The sequence below is a fragment of the Penicillium psychrosexuale genome (assembly GCF_028828465.1).
Source record: "Penicillium psychrosexuale strain IBT 29551 chromosome Unknown utg000002l, whole genome shotgun sequence".
Taxonomy (NCBI): Eukaryota; Fungi; Ascomycota; class Eurotiomycetes; order Eurotiales; family Aspergillaceae; genus Penicillium; species Penicillium psychrosexuale.
The window spans coordinates 3,569,239-3,588,220 of record NW_026643187.1 but is presented as its reverse complement, the minus strand read 5'-3'; the positions used below and the strand labels follow the sequence as shown (position 1 = coordinate 3,588,220).

At 39.2% G+C, this 18,982-nt stretch overlaps 4 protein-coding genes across 4 annotated transcripts; 2 read left to right on the top strand and 2 right to left on the bottom strand.

Annotated features, from left to right (window-relative positions):
- Positions 1-11,100: 11,100 nt before the first annotated feature.
- On the top strand, positions 11,101-11,604 carry N7518_002555 (uncharacterized protein; the record flags this gene model as incomplete). The annotated part of the gene is made up of 1 exon (XM_057183483.1): positions 11,101-11,604. One exon carries the CDS (start codon positions 11,101-11,103, stop codon positions 11,602-11,604), a length of 504 nt encoding a protein of 167 aa, XP_057044933.1.
- Positions 11,605-11,987: 383 nt separating this feature from the next.
- N7518_002554 (phosphotransferase family protein) lies at positions 11,988-13,004 on the bottom strand (the record flags this gene model as incomplete). Its single annotated transcript, XM_057183482.1, has 1 exon — positions 11,988-13,004. One exon carries the CDS (start codon positions 13,002-13,004, stop codon positions 11,988-11,990), a length of 1,017 nt encoding a protein of 338 aa, XP_057044932.1.
- A 357-nt stretch (positions 13,005-13,361) lies between these two features.
- On the bottom strand, positions 13,362-14,784 carry N7518_002553 (uncharacterized protein; the record flags this gene model as incomplete). Its single annotated transcript, XM_057183481.1, has 2 exons — positions 13,362-13,790; positions 14,761-14,784. 2 exons carry the CDS (start codon positions 14,782-14,784, stop codon positions 13,362-13,364), a joined length of 453 nt encoding a protein of 150 aa, XP_057044931.1.
- Positions 14,785-17,396: 2,612 nt separating this feature from the next.
- N7518_002552 (uncharacterized protein) lies at positions 17,397-18,744 on the top strand (the record flags this gene model as incomplete). The annotated part of the gene is made up of 2 exons (XM_057183480.1): positions 17,397-17,502; positions 17,864-18,744. 2 exons carry the CDS (start codon positions 17,397-17,399, stop codon positions 18,742-18,744), a joined length of 987 nt encoding a protein of 328 aa, XP_057044930.1.
- Positions 18,745-18,982: the final 238 nt, after the last annotated feature.

The window sequence follows — 18,982 nt, the reverse complement described above, 5'->3', positions numbered from 1 at the left end:
TCTAATTATATAGAGAAGTCTAGTAATCTAAGGTAACCGAGATTTTTATATCCTTTAGTAATATATAGAGTACTATAGATAGGCCCTATCTAATAGCCTTTTATAGGTAGTAGTAAATAGTATTAGTAGAGGGTACCTTTAGGAGGGATAGTATAGAGTAGGCAATCTAGAAGAGCTTCTAAAATACTAGGCTTTTAACTATATAAAATAGAACTCAGTATCCTATAATAAATTAGAGAAGACTCTCCTACTAAAGGTCTTATAAAAAGGGAGTATCTTAGGCCTAGAAATCTAGGTCTAGGTATATAAATAAGTTTTTAAGATAGGAATATAGGCCCTAATAATATACTATACTTTAAAGAAATTAGGCTATTACTTCCCTTCCTCTCCTCCCTCCCTCCTAGGCCTTCTAGTAGGCCTATATTTTAGAGTACCTTATTATTATTAATATACCGTTATAGCTACCCTTAATAGAAGATAGGGAGTTTAGGTATTCTAAAAGGTTATAGTAGGCCTTATACTAGACCTTCGGTATCCTATTCCTAGAGTAGGCTACCTAGCTAAACTTATACTAGATAGGAATATTATAAGTTAAATCCTAGTATATCTAGTCCTTAAACCTCTACCTATAATTAGTTTATAGCTACTACTTAACCTACTCTATATATACTATCTTTTCATAAAGGATAAAGGCCTTTCTCTAATTAGGCCTAATATAGGTAAGGTAAGGTAGGGGTTCTTAGTAGCTTAGGGAATATAGGAAGTCGGTATTAGAGGGTATAGCCTAGCTACTAGATAGTAGAAGAAAAGAGGATAGAATTTAAGTAGACTCTACCTAAGAAGCCTAAGGGAAGGAGAGAACGTAGCCTAGGCTATAGGCTAGATCTATATCCCTATTAGAATAAATACTTCTAGGTATTATACCTAGTACTATATATAATAAAGGTAGTAGTATAGAGTATAGAGATAGGAGTAGGATATATATAAAGTAGGATATATATAAATAGGAAGTATAGTCTTCTGTAATAGGAGCTTAGCCTATTCTCTACTAGATAGGTAGGCGCTAAGGAAGGTCAAAGATTATCTAATTAGGTAATAGCCTAAATTAAATACAGCTATATAGCTATATAGCCTAAGAAAAAACCTTACCTAGACAGATCCTATAGATAGTAGGTCTACTATACTATAAATATATAGTTAGTAGAAATTATAAGAATATATACTACTTTTAGGGCTAAGAGTTTTTTACCTAAAAAACTAGTAACTAGTTTTTTAGGTAAAAAACCTATAAGTAGTAGTAGTAAAGTAGAAGTATAAAAGTAAACTACTTCTTAGACTAAGGGTTTTTCGCCTAAAAAACCAGTAACTAGTTTTTTACCTAAAAAACTTTAAGTAGTAGTAGTAAAGTACTTCTTAGACTAAGGGTTTTTTACCTAAAAAACTAGTAACTAGTTTTTTACCTAAAAAACTTTAAGTAGTAGTAGTAAAGTACTTCTTAGACTAAGAGTTTTTTTTACCTAAAAAACCGGTAACTAGTTTTTTAGGCGAAAAAACTATAAGTAGCCGTAGCGAGGTAGAAGTATTATTATAAAAGAAATTATTATAGTTATATTTATCTATAAAAAAAAAGATATATCTAGTAATATATCTAGTACCTATTGAAATTTACTAATATAGCCTTAATTATTAACCTCCTTAAATTCTCTATTAGCCTTACTACCCTCCTTCCCCCCCCTTGCCTATCTTAATATTAATACTAATATCGTTATTAGGCTAATTATCGCTACTATCATTATTATTATTATCGCTATTACTACTATTAGTATTACCGCTATTAGTATTACTACTATTAGTATTACCGCTACTAGTATTACCACTATTAGTATTACTACTACCAGTATCGCTATTATTAAGAAGGCCCCTCTTATATCTCTAAAAGAATAAGTTCTTCCTATAGGTATCCTTTTTAGCCTTAACAGTTAGCTTAAATAGGTAAGTATACTCTAGCTATACCTCTTACCTCTAATTCTAAATATATATTACTATAGCGGCCTTATTAAGCCCGAAGAATATATTAAGGTCCTTTATAGTAGTTAGTATTATCTACTTAGACCGCCCTACTAGGTATTCTAAAATAGTAGAGGTAGTATAGAAGTAGGTAGTAGTAGGGAAGGTATATAGGATATATATATATTACCGGCTTATTAGTTTAGAGGGTATCCTAGTAGTATTAAGGAGGTCTCTATATATAGCCGATACCTCCTCCTAGGAACTAGACTTAGGTATATTAAGTATTAAGTAGTTATCCCTAATACCTATAAACTATAGTAAGATAGTCCTCCTCTATCTAGTTACTAGTCCTATTAAGCTATAAAGAAGGGTAGGAAGGAATAGGTAGATATTACCTACCTTATAGACTTACTTTTTCTAGTTTATTTAGTACTAAGCTATATCCTCTAGTTACTATATCTTTAGGGTGATCCTATAGATAAAGCTATTAAAGACCTTAAATAGCTTTCGGCTAGATAGGTTTTCTAGGTCCTCTATACGAATTTATAGGTCGCTCTACTAAGAAGTAATATAGTATTATATCCCTAGTAGAATAACGGTATAATTACTATTATCTTTATTATTAAGGGAGACTAATCCCTATAGGATATTACTATCCCTACTAATAGCTATATACTCCCTAATATTAATATTAATATATTAGAACGATATTCTCTTACTAGGTAGTATACTCTTTATATAGTATAGAAATATAATTAATTTCTATTAGTAGTCTAGCCGAAAGAAGATATAATAGGTATAGTATACTAGGTCCTATTAGATTAGTTACTATACTAGGCTATACTATATACTCCGCAGCTAGCTGAGGTAGCGCCTATAATACTTACTAAAATAGTACTTATATATATCGAATTCTTAGTAGATTAGTAATAGAATTCTACTAAGGTAGGTACTATTAAAGTCCTCCTTTAGCTACCTAAGTAGCTATAATAGTACTATACTACTATCTATAGTCATTTAGGTATAGATAATATTAGGCCGAAATTGGTATCTAGGTATAACCCTTCTATAAATACTCTTAAATAAAAGCTAGTATATAGTATCAAATAATATAACTACTAGGAGTATAGGTTTTAGATTAAATTTATAGACACTATATATTTCCTTTAGGTTTCTAGGATCTAGGCCTAGTATAAACTAGCTAGAGAACTTCCTCTGAAACTTATCCTATTAACTAAGATAGTAATAACTAAATTAGATTTATTCTACTAACTCCTAAGGGCTCTTACTACTACCTTATATACCTAGTATATTAATAATCCCTTTAATATATTTAAAATAGATATAACTAGTACCGAACTCTCTATTAACCAGTTTCGCAATTTTCCTAAAGGTAACTAGGGCCTCCCTCTCTTTCTATATACTATCTTTCGCAATTATTATATACTTATCTATTATTATCTCTACTATATAATAGCTATATATCCTATTAGTAGGCTAGCTTATTATTACTACTACTATAATATTATTACTTAGTAGGGTAGCTATAGTATTATTACTTAGTAGGGTAGCTATAGTATTATTACTTAGTAGAATAGCTAGGGGCCTATCCTACCTACCCCCTCCCCCTTCCTATTAAACCTTACTTATATTAAATCCTAAGGTACTTAGCGGCAGTACTAGCTACCTAGGCTACTAGCTACTATACCTACTAATCGATATATTATTAACCTCTTTAAGATCCCTTCTACTCCTAGCTATATAATAGAACCTATTAGTATTAATCTAAAGACTATAATCTCAGAGATCCTTTATATAGAATAGGGTTATTAACTTACTATATAGCCTAGAGTAGGCCTACTATATATTAATCGGCTCGATATACTTACAATTCTTCTAGACCCTACTCCTAGAGAAAGAAATATATTAGGTAACCTTATTATTAATAGTAAGCCTTATATCCTAGTAGTTTATTTTTACTATAATTAATTTACTAGCTAGCTTAGCTATCGACTTTAATATAATATATCTAAAGAAGGCCTTAGTATCTCGTATACCCTATAGCGCGGTCGCCTTTTAGTATATTTTATTAATATACTACTAATTCTTTTAAATATACTACTAGACCTTAATTATACTAATCTACTATTATTAAAAATCAGTATAGTCTTCCTATCCCTTCTATAGCTCCTACTTAGTAATATAATCTAGAAGTATATAAATCTAATACTTAGTTAACTCTTTCCTCTTAATTAGGCTCTTAAGAGCCTCGACTACTAGCCTATAGGCCTCAGCTCCCTTCCTCTACTATAGTACCTAGAGTACCTCCTCTATTAATAATAGAGTCTATATACTAGTCTTAGTATTAGTCTATATACTAGTCTCTATATTAGCCTATATACTAGTCTCTGTATTAGTCTATATATTAGTCTCTATATTAGTTTATATTCTCTAGAATTAATTATAAGTAGGCTGTAGCCTAAAGAATTTTAAATATAATTTATAATCTCTATAGCAGTACCTATATACCCTTTTATCCTAAGATAACTATATATAGTATATAGATTAGACTATATACTATAGCTAACTATAGAATAGGATATATAAAGAAATGTATATTAGCCCTTTATATAAAGAAATGTATATTAGCCCTTTAAAATTAGTAGGTAGCTATATAGAGTAAAGAATATACTCCTAATCTAAAATATATACTATTAAGAATAGAAAAAAATAAAAGAAGTTCAATTTCGAAAGGTATATACTTAATAGGATCGAGATACCTTCTTAGCCTTACTAGGCCTCCCTCTTCTTTTAGGTACTATTTTTAAATTATATTATAGGATTAGATATCTCTTAATTCCCCTAATAGTCTTTTATTAGTATTTAGGTTAAAGGATTCGGTTATATAGGTATTATAATTTACTATAATATACCTAGTATACCTATATTACTAGCTGTACTATAATATAGAGTCCTAGTCCTAGATATATATAATTAAATACTAATTTTCCTTTAATTCTAGCCTCTTTATTAATAAAATATAGAGATCCTTAATAAATTATAATTAATCTTAATTATTTATAGTAGTTAGGGATACTAAATATTATTTAAATATATATATACTAGTATAATTAAATATATATTTCTATATAGAGACTAGCCTATCTATAAAGTATCACTAAATTGGCCTAATTTTTTTTTTTTTCTAGAAATAATAAGTAGCTAGCTATATTAAAAATTATTTTATAAATAAAAACTAAAATTTTAAGGCCACTAGGATATAAAAGGCTATTATTTAATTAGGAAACTAAAATAACTATATACTATTCTACTTAGTAAGCAGGCTTCTAGGCGCTAAGATATATACTCTAGATAAATTTAGGCTAAGGTAGGCTGTTCTTAGGCTTTAGGCCTAGGAGCTATAAATATATAAATTTATCTATAAACGTTAAAAATGAAGCTATTCTAAGGTTACCTTACTAATATATCTAATTAATTTATTTACTTAATTGGTCTAATTAATTGGTTTTATCTGAAATTTAATTATAGGTTTATACGGTATTTCGCTAGGCTGCAGAGTTTTTACACTAACAATCTGCAGGCTTTAGTCCTAACTCCTTTATACAATTATACTATAACTAGCAATAAATTAAGGTTATATTTAATTAATTAGATACTCTCTACTATCTAGTATTTAAATACTGTTTTTAGAATTAAATTATCTTAATTATTAGTAGTAGTTGAATTAATCAGATAAATTTACATTTATATATAGCATTTATATATAGATAGGATGAATTTACATTTATATATAGATGGGATGAATTTGCATTTATATATAGATAGGATAAATTGGTAAGGTAATCTAGGAATAGCTTTATTTTTAATATTTATAGATAAATCGGCATATTATAGGAAGACTAGATAAATTGGTAAGGTAATCTAGGAATGGCTTTATTTTTGATATTTATAGATAAATCGGTATATTACAGGAAGACTAGATGAATTAGTAAGGTGATCTAGGAATAGCTTCATTTTTAACATTTATAGACGAATCGGCATATTATAGGAAGACTAGATGAATTAGTGAGGTGATCTAGGAATAGCTTCATTTTTAACGTTTATAGACGAATCGGCATATTATAGGAAGACTAGATGAATTAGTAAGGTGATCTAAGAATAGCTTCATTTTTAACATTTATAGATAAATCGGTATATTATAGGAAGACTAGATGAATTAGTAAGGTAATCTAGGAATAGCTTCATTTTTAACATTTATAGACAAATCGGTATATTACGGGAAGACTAGATAAATTAGTAAGGTAATCTGGGAATGGCTTCATTTTTAATATTTATAGACGAATCGGTATATTGCGGGAAGACCAGATGAATTAGTGAGGTGATCTGGGAATGGCTTCATTTTTGACATTTATGGACAAATTAGTATGTTTTTTATTAGAATATGACCAGACTAAAATAGTAATAAAAAACTGTAATTTATTAATCTTATATAATCTGACTTATAAGCGCTAAGACCTCTATATTATACAAATTCGGGCTAAACGGGCTATTCACAGGCTTTTAGGCCCGACCTGTATAGGCTTCGGGCCGGGCTGGGCCTAGGGAGGTTAGGCCCAAAGCCCGTGCGGGTCGGGCCATGGGCCCAAATTTCGGGCTCGGGTCGGGCTTTGGAGAAGTCTAAGTATTAGTTTAATTATCTTATACTTAGATAGATTATTATTATAGTCTTTCCGATTATTATTATAATTAAGTTAGCCGTTTATTATTAATCGACTCGTTATATTATAATTATACTTTTTATTATTTTTATTTAGTCGAATTAGCTTTATAGGTAGGGTAGGCCGCTTTTCTTTACTAATATTTAGGTTAATATAATCCTAAATATCGAGATTTTTAGTAATTATCTCTACCTATATAAACTAGGTTCACTATTAGGTTAAGTTCCTTAGAATAATATATACTCTAGGTATACTTAAGACCTATTTAGTAATCCCACTGGGATTATTATAAAGGAATAATATCTTATTTTCTACAGCTTTCTTATATAAGTTAGTAGAGGATAGATAAGAAGTACTAGGTAAGTAAAAGTACTTCTATACTTAGGGGTACGGTAGCTTATAGAGCAGACCGTAGTAGTATTCAATTGCAATTAATATACTAGTGAACTAGGCTTATAACTATTGAATAAAAGAGAGGCTGTTTTATATGGTACGAGCAGTAGGATACTGGACCAAAGGGTAAAATAAGTATAATTATGAAAAGGAGGGTTCTCCTCCGAGATCTATCTTGGTATATGTTTACATAATCGGTACACGTGGCTGCTGACTACTAATATACCACCAGATGTAAGGAATGTACGGAAGTGCGTCATTTCTGGTCGACAGATAGTTCATAGCAGGAGGAAGGGTTTAATCGGTCGAAGCCTATTCGTTAGGCTACGGTATCGTAGGAAGTCCCTGCGACCGTATATTACGAGGGTTCGATATAATACAAACGAGGGGTAGTCTCTATCAGGCAATCCGAGTATTTAAGAGCTATTAGAACTATAAGACCCCTAGGTATAGAATGCCTAAGGGAATACTATATATAATAGAGGATCAGGAAATAGAGATAGTGATATACACAGGGTATATTAGAACTAATAGCTGCTTCTCCAAAGAAGCAGCATACGAGGATAATATACAGGTTTATAGGTCACATAACCCAAGGAGGCTGTGCAGGCAGTACGCATTACTCCTATCCAGCCCACAGTCCCCCACGCACCCAGGATGGGTGCTCCACGCCCTATGACAGGGCTCATACCTCAGGCATCAGCCTTCTTAGTACTAGGGTCCTGACAGCCGGTCTATCGTCGATCTATTATACCCTTTGGTTTCAGTTGCCCTAGACCCCCTGTAGACAATCGCCTGTATGCAGCAGGTCTGTAGATCTACCTTAGGGCGTAGTATAAGAGTGAGAGCCTTATAGCTGATAGTATCTAATGAATTTCGGGCCGAGGGGAATGTTAGTTAAAACGTATTAATTATATATTCGACTGGATACTCCTCCCTAGGATCCGTGTAAGCTAAGGATATAAGCGCCTGCGAGAGCTAGATAATATAACCAACCCCTCTTTTCCCTACTCTTTATAATATAAAGCTTCCATAGCAGCTATATTAAGCTGCTTTAATAATCTCTGAAATTGTTCGCCGACCTCCCTAGACTGTTTATATACCTCCGTTCCCCTCAATCCTTTATACTATTATTTCATTTTCAGAAATAGCTGAGTAGAACTCAGCTCGCTAAGTACGCCTTATCCTTAACTGTAAAGGTATACGTTATGCAGGTGTAAGGCCTGTCAACCGGGTAAGATACAAAGGGCTTTGTGGAGGGAACACAATGTATTGATGGTGTGCCAAGACTAATTCTTGCCAGTCTCGAGGGGGCCCCTGGGGGGTCCCAAACTATAAGGAAATCTATCTGCCTATGTTCATGTGACGAACCCCTCACGGATCGACATCGAAACAGATGTGTGATGACATAGATGTTCCTTCCCGAGCCTGTGCAGGTTTACATGTGTTTCATTGTCTACATTTATAGAGAGAAGGACTGCGTGCGTGATCAGTCGGGATAGCTGACTGTCGAATCCCCTGACCGGGCATTCGCGGTCCAGTTTATAAGTGCGTAGTCCGAATTTCTTACCCAGCAATATAACCAGCTCTTCGTTAATGAAAACTAAGCTATCTGCTCCGGTGTCTGCTAACGCTGAGATTGTAAAGGAACGTCCGTTGTGAATCAATCTTATATTAAATACTAAACTATCCCGTGGACCTCCTAAAAGCTTGTGTAGATCTAGCACGTATAGTGATACCTATTTCCTACCTAGGATTGAGACTTCTCCTAGGCAGTGGCTTTTCCCTGGTCTGTATCATCTTCCAGTTCTTCGATTTCGGTAATATGGGACTGCGTATAGGACTAAGTGGTAGCGGCGGCTATACCCGCAGTAGCATTAGATTTCTTCTTCGGGTATTCAAAAGCCATATAGCCTTTCTCTTTATAGTAGAAATATCGTCCTTCCTTTATCAGGTTTTTATATTCCGAGGCTGAGAGTCTAGGTACAGCACCCTCCCGTTTCACACGTGGTATATACGACTGGTTGGTGCTGGTAGTTATGCCGGATCCGCTGCTAAATGATATAGTTGTACGGGTCTGTGTAGATTTCGCTTCCTGTTGGAGACTGATCTTATGCGCTATGCTTTAATAGTTCTGGGTAAAAGCGTTAAACACTACTATATCCTGGTTGACTGCCTATATGACTTGACCCTATAGTAGAAATAGCAGTTTCGAGTAGAGGTCTCGCTTTCGATTTTCTTCGATAATAGCAGCTTCCTCGGCGAGCTATATGAATTCTGCGAGGAAGTCGGTAAAGTCATCCTTTGGCTTTATCTTAAGTTTATAGTAAGTAGTATACGCCTCTGTACGACAGTTAGGATTCGCGAAGACAGTACAGAGGTGGACGATGATGTCCTTAGCGTTAGCGTACAGGTTGGTTGATATTGCGCTTATTCGCGGTATAATATATTGTTGAACAAAATAGAGGCTGTTTTATATGGTACGAGCAGTAGGATACTAGACCAAAGGGTAAAATGAGTGTAATTATGAAAAGGAGAACCCTCCGAGATCTATCTTGGTATATATTTACATAATGTCGATAAGGGGCTGCTGACTACTAATATACCACCAGATGTAAGGAATGTACGGAAGTATATCATTTCTGGTCGATATACCCCCCTAGAAGCTACGTTATAGCTCCTAAATTCGTCTTATCTATTATTAAGCTATCTATCTATTCACTAGATCCTAGACAGAAAACGGACTAAGCTTTTTATCAAATTACTGGCTCTATATGCGTTGGTTGATTCTCCCCTAGAACATCTTCCTTCATTACTATCCTTTATCCTAAAACGAATATGGTTCCCTCAGCTATAGAACAATTTCAAAGCCTCTGGGCTGAGAGAGCGCTGCAACATTACCGGGATCTCTCTATCAACTTAGACAAGCGCCCTTATGAACTAGCCCTCCCCTAGGGCCACACTGGACAGGATCGTGGCCACCCGGTCGGGCCATGGAGACTTTGCCCAATACCATGAGCTGTTCAGATATGAAAACGCTAAGCTGGAGTAGTCGTGCTGCGTGGCGTTTTAGTCAGTTTGTATGATAGTATGAGCTTAGCTACCAGCCAGGCGATTCCGCTTCGCCCAAGTTCACCCAAAGGACAGAGTTTTTGTTTGAGATGTAACTAAGCGCTCGTTCTCTGAGTCTACGCATACATTAACGCTAATTCTAAATTCCATATTATTATAAGAAGCGATACGTGCGACTTTCTGATCGAAATTCAATATGAATCCTTCAGGCCCAAGGACGTCAATGCCAGCCGGGAGCTTGGCTTCGAGATCTTGGACGAGATAGGCCTCAATTGTCAGTTTGGCTGTTGCCTGTGGACCTATGAAGTAGACGTCCAACTCTATCCACTCGTTCGATATATATTGGGATTTTATGCCGCTGACCGAGATTGGTTTTGGCAGCATTGTGACTAGGGTATCTATCTTTTGAGCTACCCTGAGTCGATAAGAGTCATCACGCATCCGGAATCTAAATAAGCTGTAATGCATTGATCCTAAAGCTACTGTAGCCGTCGCGTACCTCCAGGCACGAAAAGCGTATCCTGGGCTATGGGCTTTGACGCGGTTAGACTCATACAAGGGGAGGGAGCCGTCAAACAAAGCTGGGGCTACTTCTAAGGTCGCCCCAGCGGCCGGCGACTTACAGCCGTATAGATTTTTATAGAGATCATTACCGGATTCGAAGCTAAAGTCACAATTCAAACAGGTAACAGAGAGCTGGGGGTGGCAAAGCTGTGCCGTCGCCCGTAATATAGCCCCGGATCAACTTCACGTTCCGGGACGGGACCCTGCGGCACGTGGTCTGGTTTGCATGTGACTTCCTTCTGACGTTAAATAGCAACTACTACTTCTCCTTCTCCTAAGAATCAACATCCTCTTCATTTAACAAACTTCAACTCACATAATCATGCTTGCCCGTCTTAAAAACATATTCACCTCCTCCACCAATCCTTCCGTACTTCTTGTTGTTGGCAAGTTTGGTGCTAGAATCCATGTTCTTCATCTTATACCCGAGGACGGCACCATCGAACGCTTTTGCCTCGTAATGCCATCTTCGTTTACTACCTTCCGCTACCGTGGAGCCAGAGAGCTATCGCGCGAGCAGATCGGCACAGTCACGCTTGACGTTGGAGATGGTGTGATTCGTAATACCTTCCTCGACGACGTTAAGACACGAATCTACAAGCTACAGAATGATTCCCTAAGCTCGAGCCCGGCGCAGCTACAGACAGGCAGTACTGAGGTAACTCAGCTCGTGCAAGACGTCCTTCGGCCCGTGGCACTCGATGCGATTCATGAAAGAGAGGTGCGAGATCGCTCTATGCGCGCGACAGAGACGTACCCTGTTTTTATTATTTACATCACACGCAGCCCAGGGAGGAGTTTTCTTGAGATGACAAGCTATCCTTAATGAGATTCCATCATGAAAGAGAGGCGAGATCGCTCTATAAGCGCGACACAGACGTACCCTGTTTTTGTTGTTTACATCATACGCCCGAGCGCAGGGAGACTGACTGAGCTGACAAGCTATCCTTAATGAGATTCCACCAGTTCTTTTGCTCAATATATGAATAGTAGTTGTAGTGATTTGAAATAACATTATATGCATCACAGCAATATATTGGCACAATTTTTATTCTGTATGTGGCTTGCTTTTTTACAATTCTGTATGAATAGAAGTAGTTGAGCATGTAGGTAGTGCAGCTAGTCAATAGAGTAATAGCATGCAATACTTAGTCTCTATATCAATAACCATTGAAGCCTTGACAATGAATAGTTCTCGTACTCAATGAACTATGAGGCAGAACTAGTCTTTTGTGAAACATCTGATAGGCCGGTTTCAAAAGTCCATTTGCAGTTATTGTCGTATCCCTGCGCGATTCTCTCAACATCGACGACAGCATCCCACGCCGCCAACGTCCTCCTGTATCGTTCCTCTCCATCCTCGACATTAACAGCGTCCAGGTCTTCCTGGCGCCTAGCATCGCACTCGCAGCGCAAAACAGACCTTAGCACGTCTAGCAGTTCCCTCCTCCACCCAGGTTGATGGCCCCCGGACAGCCGTGCCGCGACGTACTCATAGTACGCGGGCATGATATTGGCCATCTCCCAGTCCAGGAAACCCGTCACCGCGAGTGTACACGGGTCCACGAGGATGTTCCGGTCAGACAAGTCCCCATGCGAGAGGACAGGACGGTCCCAATCACCTGGGCCGGTGGTATTACGCTGTACTCGCTCAAGGGCGACTGCACGTTCGGCGTCCGGGTCAGAGGCCTGCAGCGCGCAGACGCGCGAGTCATCCCACTCTGAGCGGGAGGCACAATATACATACGTCTCTGTGCCGAATTCGGAGAAGAGGATGTACGGCTGCCGCGTGGGCCGGCCGTAGTAAGAAAAGTGGTACGTACGCATATGTACGAGGAGACGGCAGAGCTCTACCTTAATGGTCTGGCGCTGTAGAGGGGTGAGAGAGGGCCAGAGCTCGACTAGCGGCGTACCTGGCTGGCGAGTAAGAACGAGGCCCTGTTGGATGCGGTTGGGCGTCAAGGCGTTAGAGGTTATTATCGGAATTGTAACGACACAAATGACGCGTGGGACACAGAGGCCTAAGATGGAATGGGCGAGCGCGGTCATCTTGCCTTCGCCATCGTCAGCGCCCAGTTTGAGGATGGTAGAGGGAGAATGAATAAAAAACTGGCGTCCAATATTTGGAATAGTCGGCGCTGAGAACAGAGGGAGGCTGGGGAGAAAGGCCCAGTTCTCCCGAGGAAGCTGCTCTGGTTCCTGAGAGCTCTCGCCATCTAGTGTCATTTTGAGCGGCGATGCGTGGAGAGAAGTCCAGAGTATCAGGCAATATTGAGGGTTTACTTAGTTAAGTAACCTGGTGCTAAAGTGCAATGTCCTCTAAGATAATTGATTGATTGCGGAGCGAGCGAAGCAAGTATAAATCATAACGTCCTATGTACGTACGTATCACGTGGCTAAATTACTTATCTAAGCCCTTCTACGCATCACACCAGACCAATAATGAAGACAAGAGTTCTTTCTCGGTTGTAGCATTTGTCTTGTATATATTCTTATACAATAGCGAGTCATTCATTCACGACTATCTCCAGCCAACAGATTGATTTCTTGCCGTACGAAGCAATCCCACGAGGAATTGACTGTCTAGCAATATTCAACCCAGGCATCGAGGTTCATGTTCTTGATGACAGTCGAGAACTTGCCGGCGTTGGCTGCGTTGCAGGCTGATGTCTTCAACGTAGAGGAGAGAACGGCTCTAGCTCGGAGCTTGTGGTGACCGTGTCCGTGCCCGTGTCGGTGTTTTTTCTCCTTGGTGGCATCGGTGCTAGCCTCTTCCTCGTCGTCTTTGCCTTCGTCATCTTCATCGTCTTCGTCGTCGTCTTCGTCATCATCGTTAGTGTCCGCATCAGTGCTGCTAGTATTGGTGTCATCGGCGGCTGTGCTGGTTGCAGCGGCAGCGGCAGCCGAGGTAGAAGAAGGGATGACAGCGATAGTGGCAGTGGCAGTGGCGGTAGACTTGCTATCAGTGGAAGTCTTGGTGGCAGTATCAGAAGTATCGTCAGAGCCGTCCGACTGAATAGTCTCGTCGGAATATTCAATATGGAAAACAGGCTCATATCTTATCAATAGATGAATTGCCGCAGGACTGCTCGTTGTATGATGCTATCCTAAGCCGCCTACTATTCATGTTCGTCGACGTGATTTGCTGTTTTGCAGATGATCTTGGAGGCCTTGATGCCGTACGTGATATCTTATCAGTATGGGTGCGTATCGGATCGGGGTCTTCACGCTACAAGCTTGTTTATCATCTAGGAAAGTGGCTATATCGGCAAGTGAGATAAAGGCAGGTACACCGTTTATATTCTCAAATTATAACGGCGCAGCACCCCACAGAGTCCAATCAGGTCTGTTATCTAAAATTGTTCTCATTAAGCTAAAAATTATACTAGGATCTTTATAGCATACGGTAGGCTTAGACCTGACAGCGAGAGTGAACCATTTGTCTGGTAAGTAAGGTAGGACAGAGGTTCGGAAGGCTACGAAATCTAGAAAAGCACAGATCATAAGAGAGAGGTTGAAGAGATGTGCGACTAGAACTATATTAGGGTGGATCCCTGAACCATCACGCCAACTCGGGCCACACGCAACAAAATGTCCCCTAGGTTGGCAAGTATTGCGCCTTAGTATCTGAGAACATAAGAACCATAAGCTGTACTACCCTAATATAACTTAGCTAGATCTTATATTAAAGTGGATTCAGAATGGAAAATCACCTCAGAGGCACTGGGTAATTAGCTGTGAAATTTCTGGTTCCACTTGCAATAATAAAGGACTATCCCGGTCAGTGAACGACCTCTCTAGGGCTACATAGCAGCTATAGAGAATGGGTATAATATATAATCTTATTTGGTTTCCTCCATTTCATTTGCAGCACGTTAGAAGATCTTTGCCGCTCCCTAGTAATATGGGTATTGAATATTAAGGTTAAGTTCTCCCAGGTCTTATATGGAAATTGAGCGCGGAGTGAGACTAGTAAGCTCACCTCAGAACCTTGGAAGGTGACCATTTTATTATACTTTAGGAGGAAACTGGTTAGAACTTATCGTTAAAGTACCTAGGTAGGCGCCCTTGATTATAAATCGCTGGACTCGTTATAGGTATCTGTACAGTTAAGGTACTAGTAAAGGAAACCTTCGATGACTCTGAGAGTTATATTCTTCAGCTAGTATTAAGGGTCTAGTGGGATAAGGCGTTAGATAAAACTATATTATTAGTAATAGCTGGGAGAAAATCTAATAAAGCAAGATTAACTAGGATAAACCTACTTTTTGAAGTTACGATCTATATATCCTGTCACGATTGGCACTTGCGGGACTCGTACTTTCCCGTTTGGGATTGTACCGTTGGTCGTTCCTTCCCGTTCGAAGGAACTCGTTTGCGCAGACAGTCGTACCTTCCTTCTGGGAGAAGCGAGGATAGGGCTTTGCCCCCGAAGGGATATAAAGACCCATTTGTTGTTTTACGTTTGTTTTCTTTTCTTTTCTTTCTTCATACTTGATATTCGTTTAGCAATGCACTTCTTCTGCTAGAAATAACCTGGCACGTAACATATCCTACGGATTTCAGTATAGAATCGGTAAAATCCGCGTTAACTTCCGGATCTTCTTATTAGATGAATAACATCCAATCGGTTTTATTAAGCTTAGCTTCACTTTTCTTCGGCATTTTGCCGGTAGTATAGTTCAATGTTATTAGAAAGTAGAACGGCCACGCCGAAGATATGGAATTGTTTAGGGATGATATCTGAACGAGGACTTAGACTGCCTTTATATCTTTTATCCATAATGTACGCGCTGAGGGCGTTGATGTATGATGAATACTTACTCCTGTAAGGGCGCTAAGCCTAACTTGGCTAGTGTTGTATTCAATGCTCCAACGCGAGCGCTAGGTGAAAGGACCACGATTTCCCCTCGAAAGACCACGCACAATCGTGGTCTTTTCGCCGTCACCCCTACTTACTCCGTAGTTAGCGGGGGATTCCAGAGCAGGATGGCTAAGCGGCCATGCACGGGCCCTCTCAGGCAGAGCTTCCACCTTCTCTTCTTGGTTCTCCTCTAGCACACTAGCACCCTACTACTCCCAGTGACGACTCTGCTCTCATACCTGTTTCGCAGGCAGGGCTGTCGGTGCCCCTGCTGTTCCCGTTGCAGGGTCCCTCTTCAGTATAGTCACTGGGGCGCGTTGCGGGATATGGCGTGTATGCGAGCCTGTTCTTATAGAACAACGTATGTTTTGTTGATTGATCATAGCTATAGCCTTTCAACGTGTGACGTTACTTGAATTATTATTGACTACAAAGATTAGATATTTGTCCTCGAAGATGTATAACAAATGAAAACAAGATTATAATATAGTCTCTATCGACATTTCTCGAATGGTTCAACAAGCCCTGGGCATGATCGTTTATCTCTCAGAATAGATCCCCTTCGCTTGAGGTCATATTTCTGTCCTAGGTAGTTCCATTCCTCGTCTCCCACAAGTTTGTTTGCCTAGTTGAGATGTCTCTGGGCGGTCTCAACGTCCGTTTGACTCCTAGTATCACAATCAATCAATGTTTTGCTGTACCAATACCATTTCATGATCTGTTTCCGTCCATCCTTATATTCAACGAGAAAAGAAAATGACCCGGTATTATTCTTAGGGGAGAAAAAAAACCCAGCATACTCGATAAATCTTTCAATATCAAGGAGACTGGAAAAGAGGGGATATTCCGTCATATCCTAACAGTATATGATTAATACATTTGTAGCAGAGTGATAGAAATTAAAATCTTACTTGGTTTTGTAGTTTCCGTGAGTGGCTTTGTTGTAACATCTCATAGATTGGAGGCTAATCTGAGGAATTAGAGGGTAAATCTTGATTTATTGAACGGACCTTACCAATCTGGGATCGCATTCCATAGCACCCATTGGAGTTTAGGTTGTTGTATACGGTGATATTTTTGGTAATGGCTGTATCTGGCTTCCTGATAGGGCTTGGTTCGTATAAGGCAAGAGGCCGTGAATCTTCTCCCCAGACCGAAGATGAATTATCGCAAGCACCCTCTCCGGCAGAAAATGTATCCCCACTGAATTGGAAATTTTTGAGCCAAGTGGGAAGCCTGAAAAAAAATGGTATGCCGCCAAAACAGTCCATTTGAAATATAAACAATGCGATGGACGTACATGAGCGCTCATTAAATAAAATATGCAGATTTGACTAGCTGGGGGGTATGAAGGACTTCGTAACAGCTTCAAGACTCGAATGCCGAGTAACCAATTATATTGCCATATGAATATTTCGTAAAAACACCAGGACCTAGACGGCTTGAATGAGAGCACCGATAGCGTGATTTCAACTCTAACATATTCATGATAGACTTTCTAGCCAATCACTCCATTTATGCCGACACAAGTCTAGCGCGGACTAACAAAACTTCAGAACTTTGAGATCAGTCAAGCTTGTAGCCATTTGGAGCTTTATTTTTAGTCGAAGTCTGACAAAAAAATGTTAAAATTTGTTGGCTAATCATATGCTCGAAACCGACCAAAGTATTGATCTCAGGTTGCATATCTAGCTATCTAGGGGTATGAAGTCTACGGATCCTCGGGATGTATTCATTATAGCCATCTAGCGTGAATGGATGCAGTGCCTACAATATTTATTGTTTCAATCACGGCTTGGGTGGCTGCAATGGTCTATGCGTTGATCCGAGACTCGAAAACCGTTCATGTGTTGAGACAAGGTAAATGAACTCTTACATTATTCATTAATCCGCTGCTTACAATGACTTAGACCTCGATGTTTGGAAGTCTTCAAGCTCTGTATCTCTGATATAAGTGGGTTATTCTATACTGCTAGCTAAAGGTCAACACGGATAGTGATTTTCTCATCGTGAGATGTACTCTGTGCTTCTTCTATCAACGAGGTCTGGATTAATGGGGAAGGATCGTCACGTCGTGAAATAAATGATGAGCAAGAGTGGTGGAAGACATATGACGATAGTGCGAAGCAACATATACTCCCCCGATATGGAAAGCTCTCTACCGCGGAAGTGAGTATCTCCCAGAGAAACTTGGCATGATCATTTGACTGAATCGGCCTAGTTCTAGTAGAAGCGGATCAACGGCATCGCCTCACCGGCATCACCGTCTTTGATGGAGATTGGGGAGTTCACAAGTTTCCGCGCAGCCCAAACCAAGCACGAATAGGGAGTCAATTGGATGATATCTTCATGCCCAAGTATACTGCAAATCTACTGGGAGAGCTTGGCGCAGCACGAGTCAGTCCAGAAGGACCGGACCCTTACTGGCCACCAGAAGAACGGCCTGGGTATCTGGTCCATGCCCACTGTTGGGCGCTATTCGACCAGTTGATTGAAGGGGGCATTACGCGCATCGAGGCAAACCTCGACATCTTTGTCCAGGCAGCACAACACTTTTGGCAAAAAGATAGATTGCGAGACACGCAAGACTTTCGCACCCGATGGTCTGAAATGCCATCAAATTCAGATTCCCCCGGCCAGTCTGATTCTGAGATAAAAAGAGCGCTTCGTAACCTGCGCGAAATCTGCCAGAATCCACTGTTTGTGCTGAAGCTCGAAGAGGCCATCCAGCGAAATCAGAAAAGGGGGAAAGTACACCTACACACCGGATTCCGTAACTTTCCACTAGATCTCGCGATGCTGATAATTGACACGGTATGTCCGGCTGACAATACCGCGATCGAGATCCAAAATGCTCGCAATTTGCTCGAGGCCTTCCAATGGACTTTACCGGATAGCTACTGGCAAAAGCGATGTGATTGCAGCCTGCTTTTCGAGGTCAAGAAGTTGAAGAAGGCCAAAACACAGCTAGATTGGCAGGCTCTTGGACTCGATCTGATCAGCCTTCTCGTCGAAGACGAATTCACTAGTTGCCTGAGAAACCGCGAGCGCGTCCTTTTATATATGGACCATATTAAGAGGAGATTTATCGAATTAGTGTAATAAAATAACTCGATTTGCTGTACTGCCCGGGTTCCCACCTAAGCAGGTGGAAATGAAAAACAGCCTAAGTGTGTAAAAAAGGCATAATAATTAATAGAATTATGAAAAAGAATATATTCTTGTCTTGGATATATATACATGCCAGAAACACCTGGGCATTGCCATTAGTTCTATCACCAGGGCAGAAGTTGACATATCCACAGCAAAAGACGTCAAGGGGACTGAACGTTAAGAAATA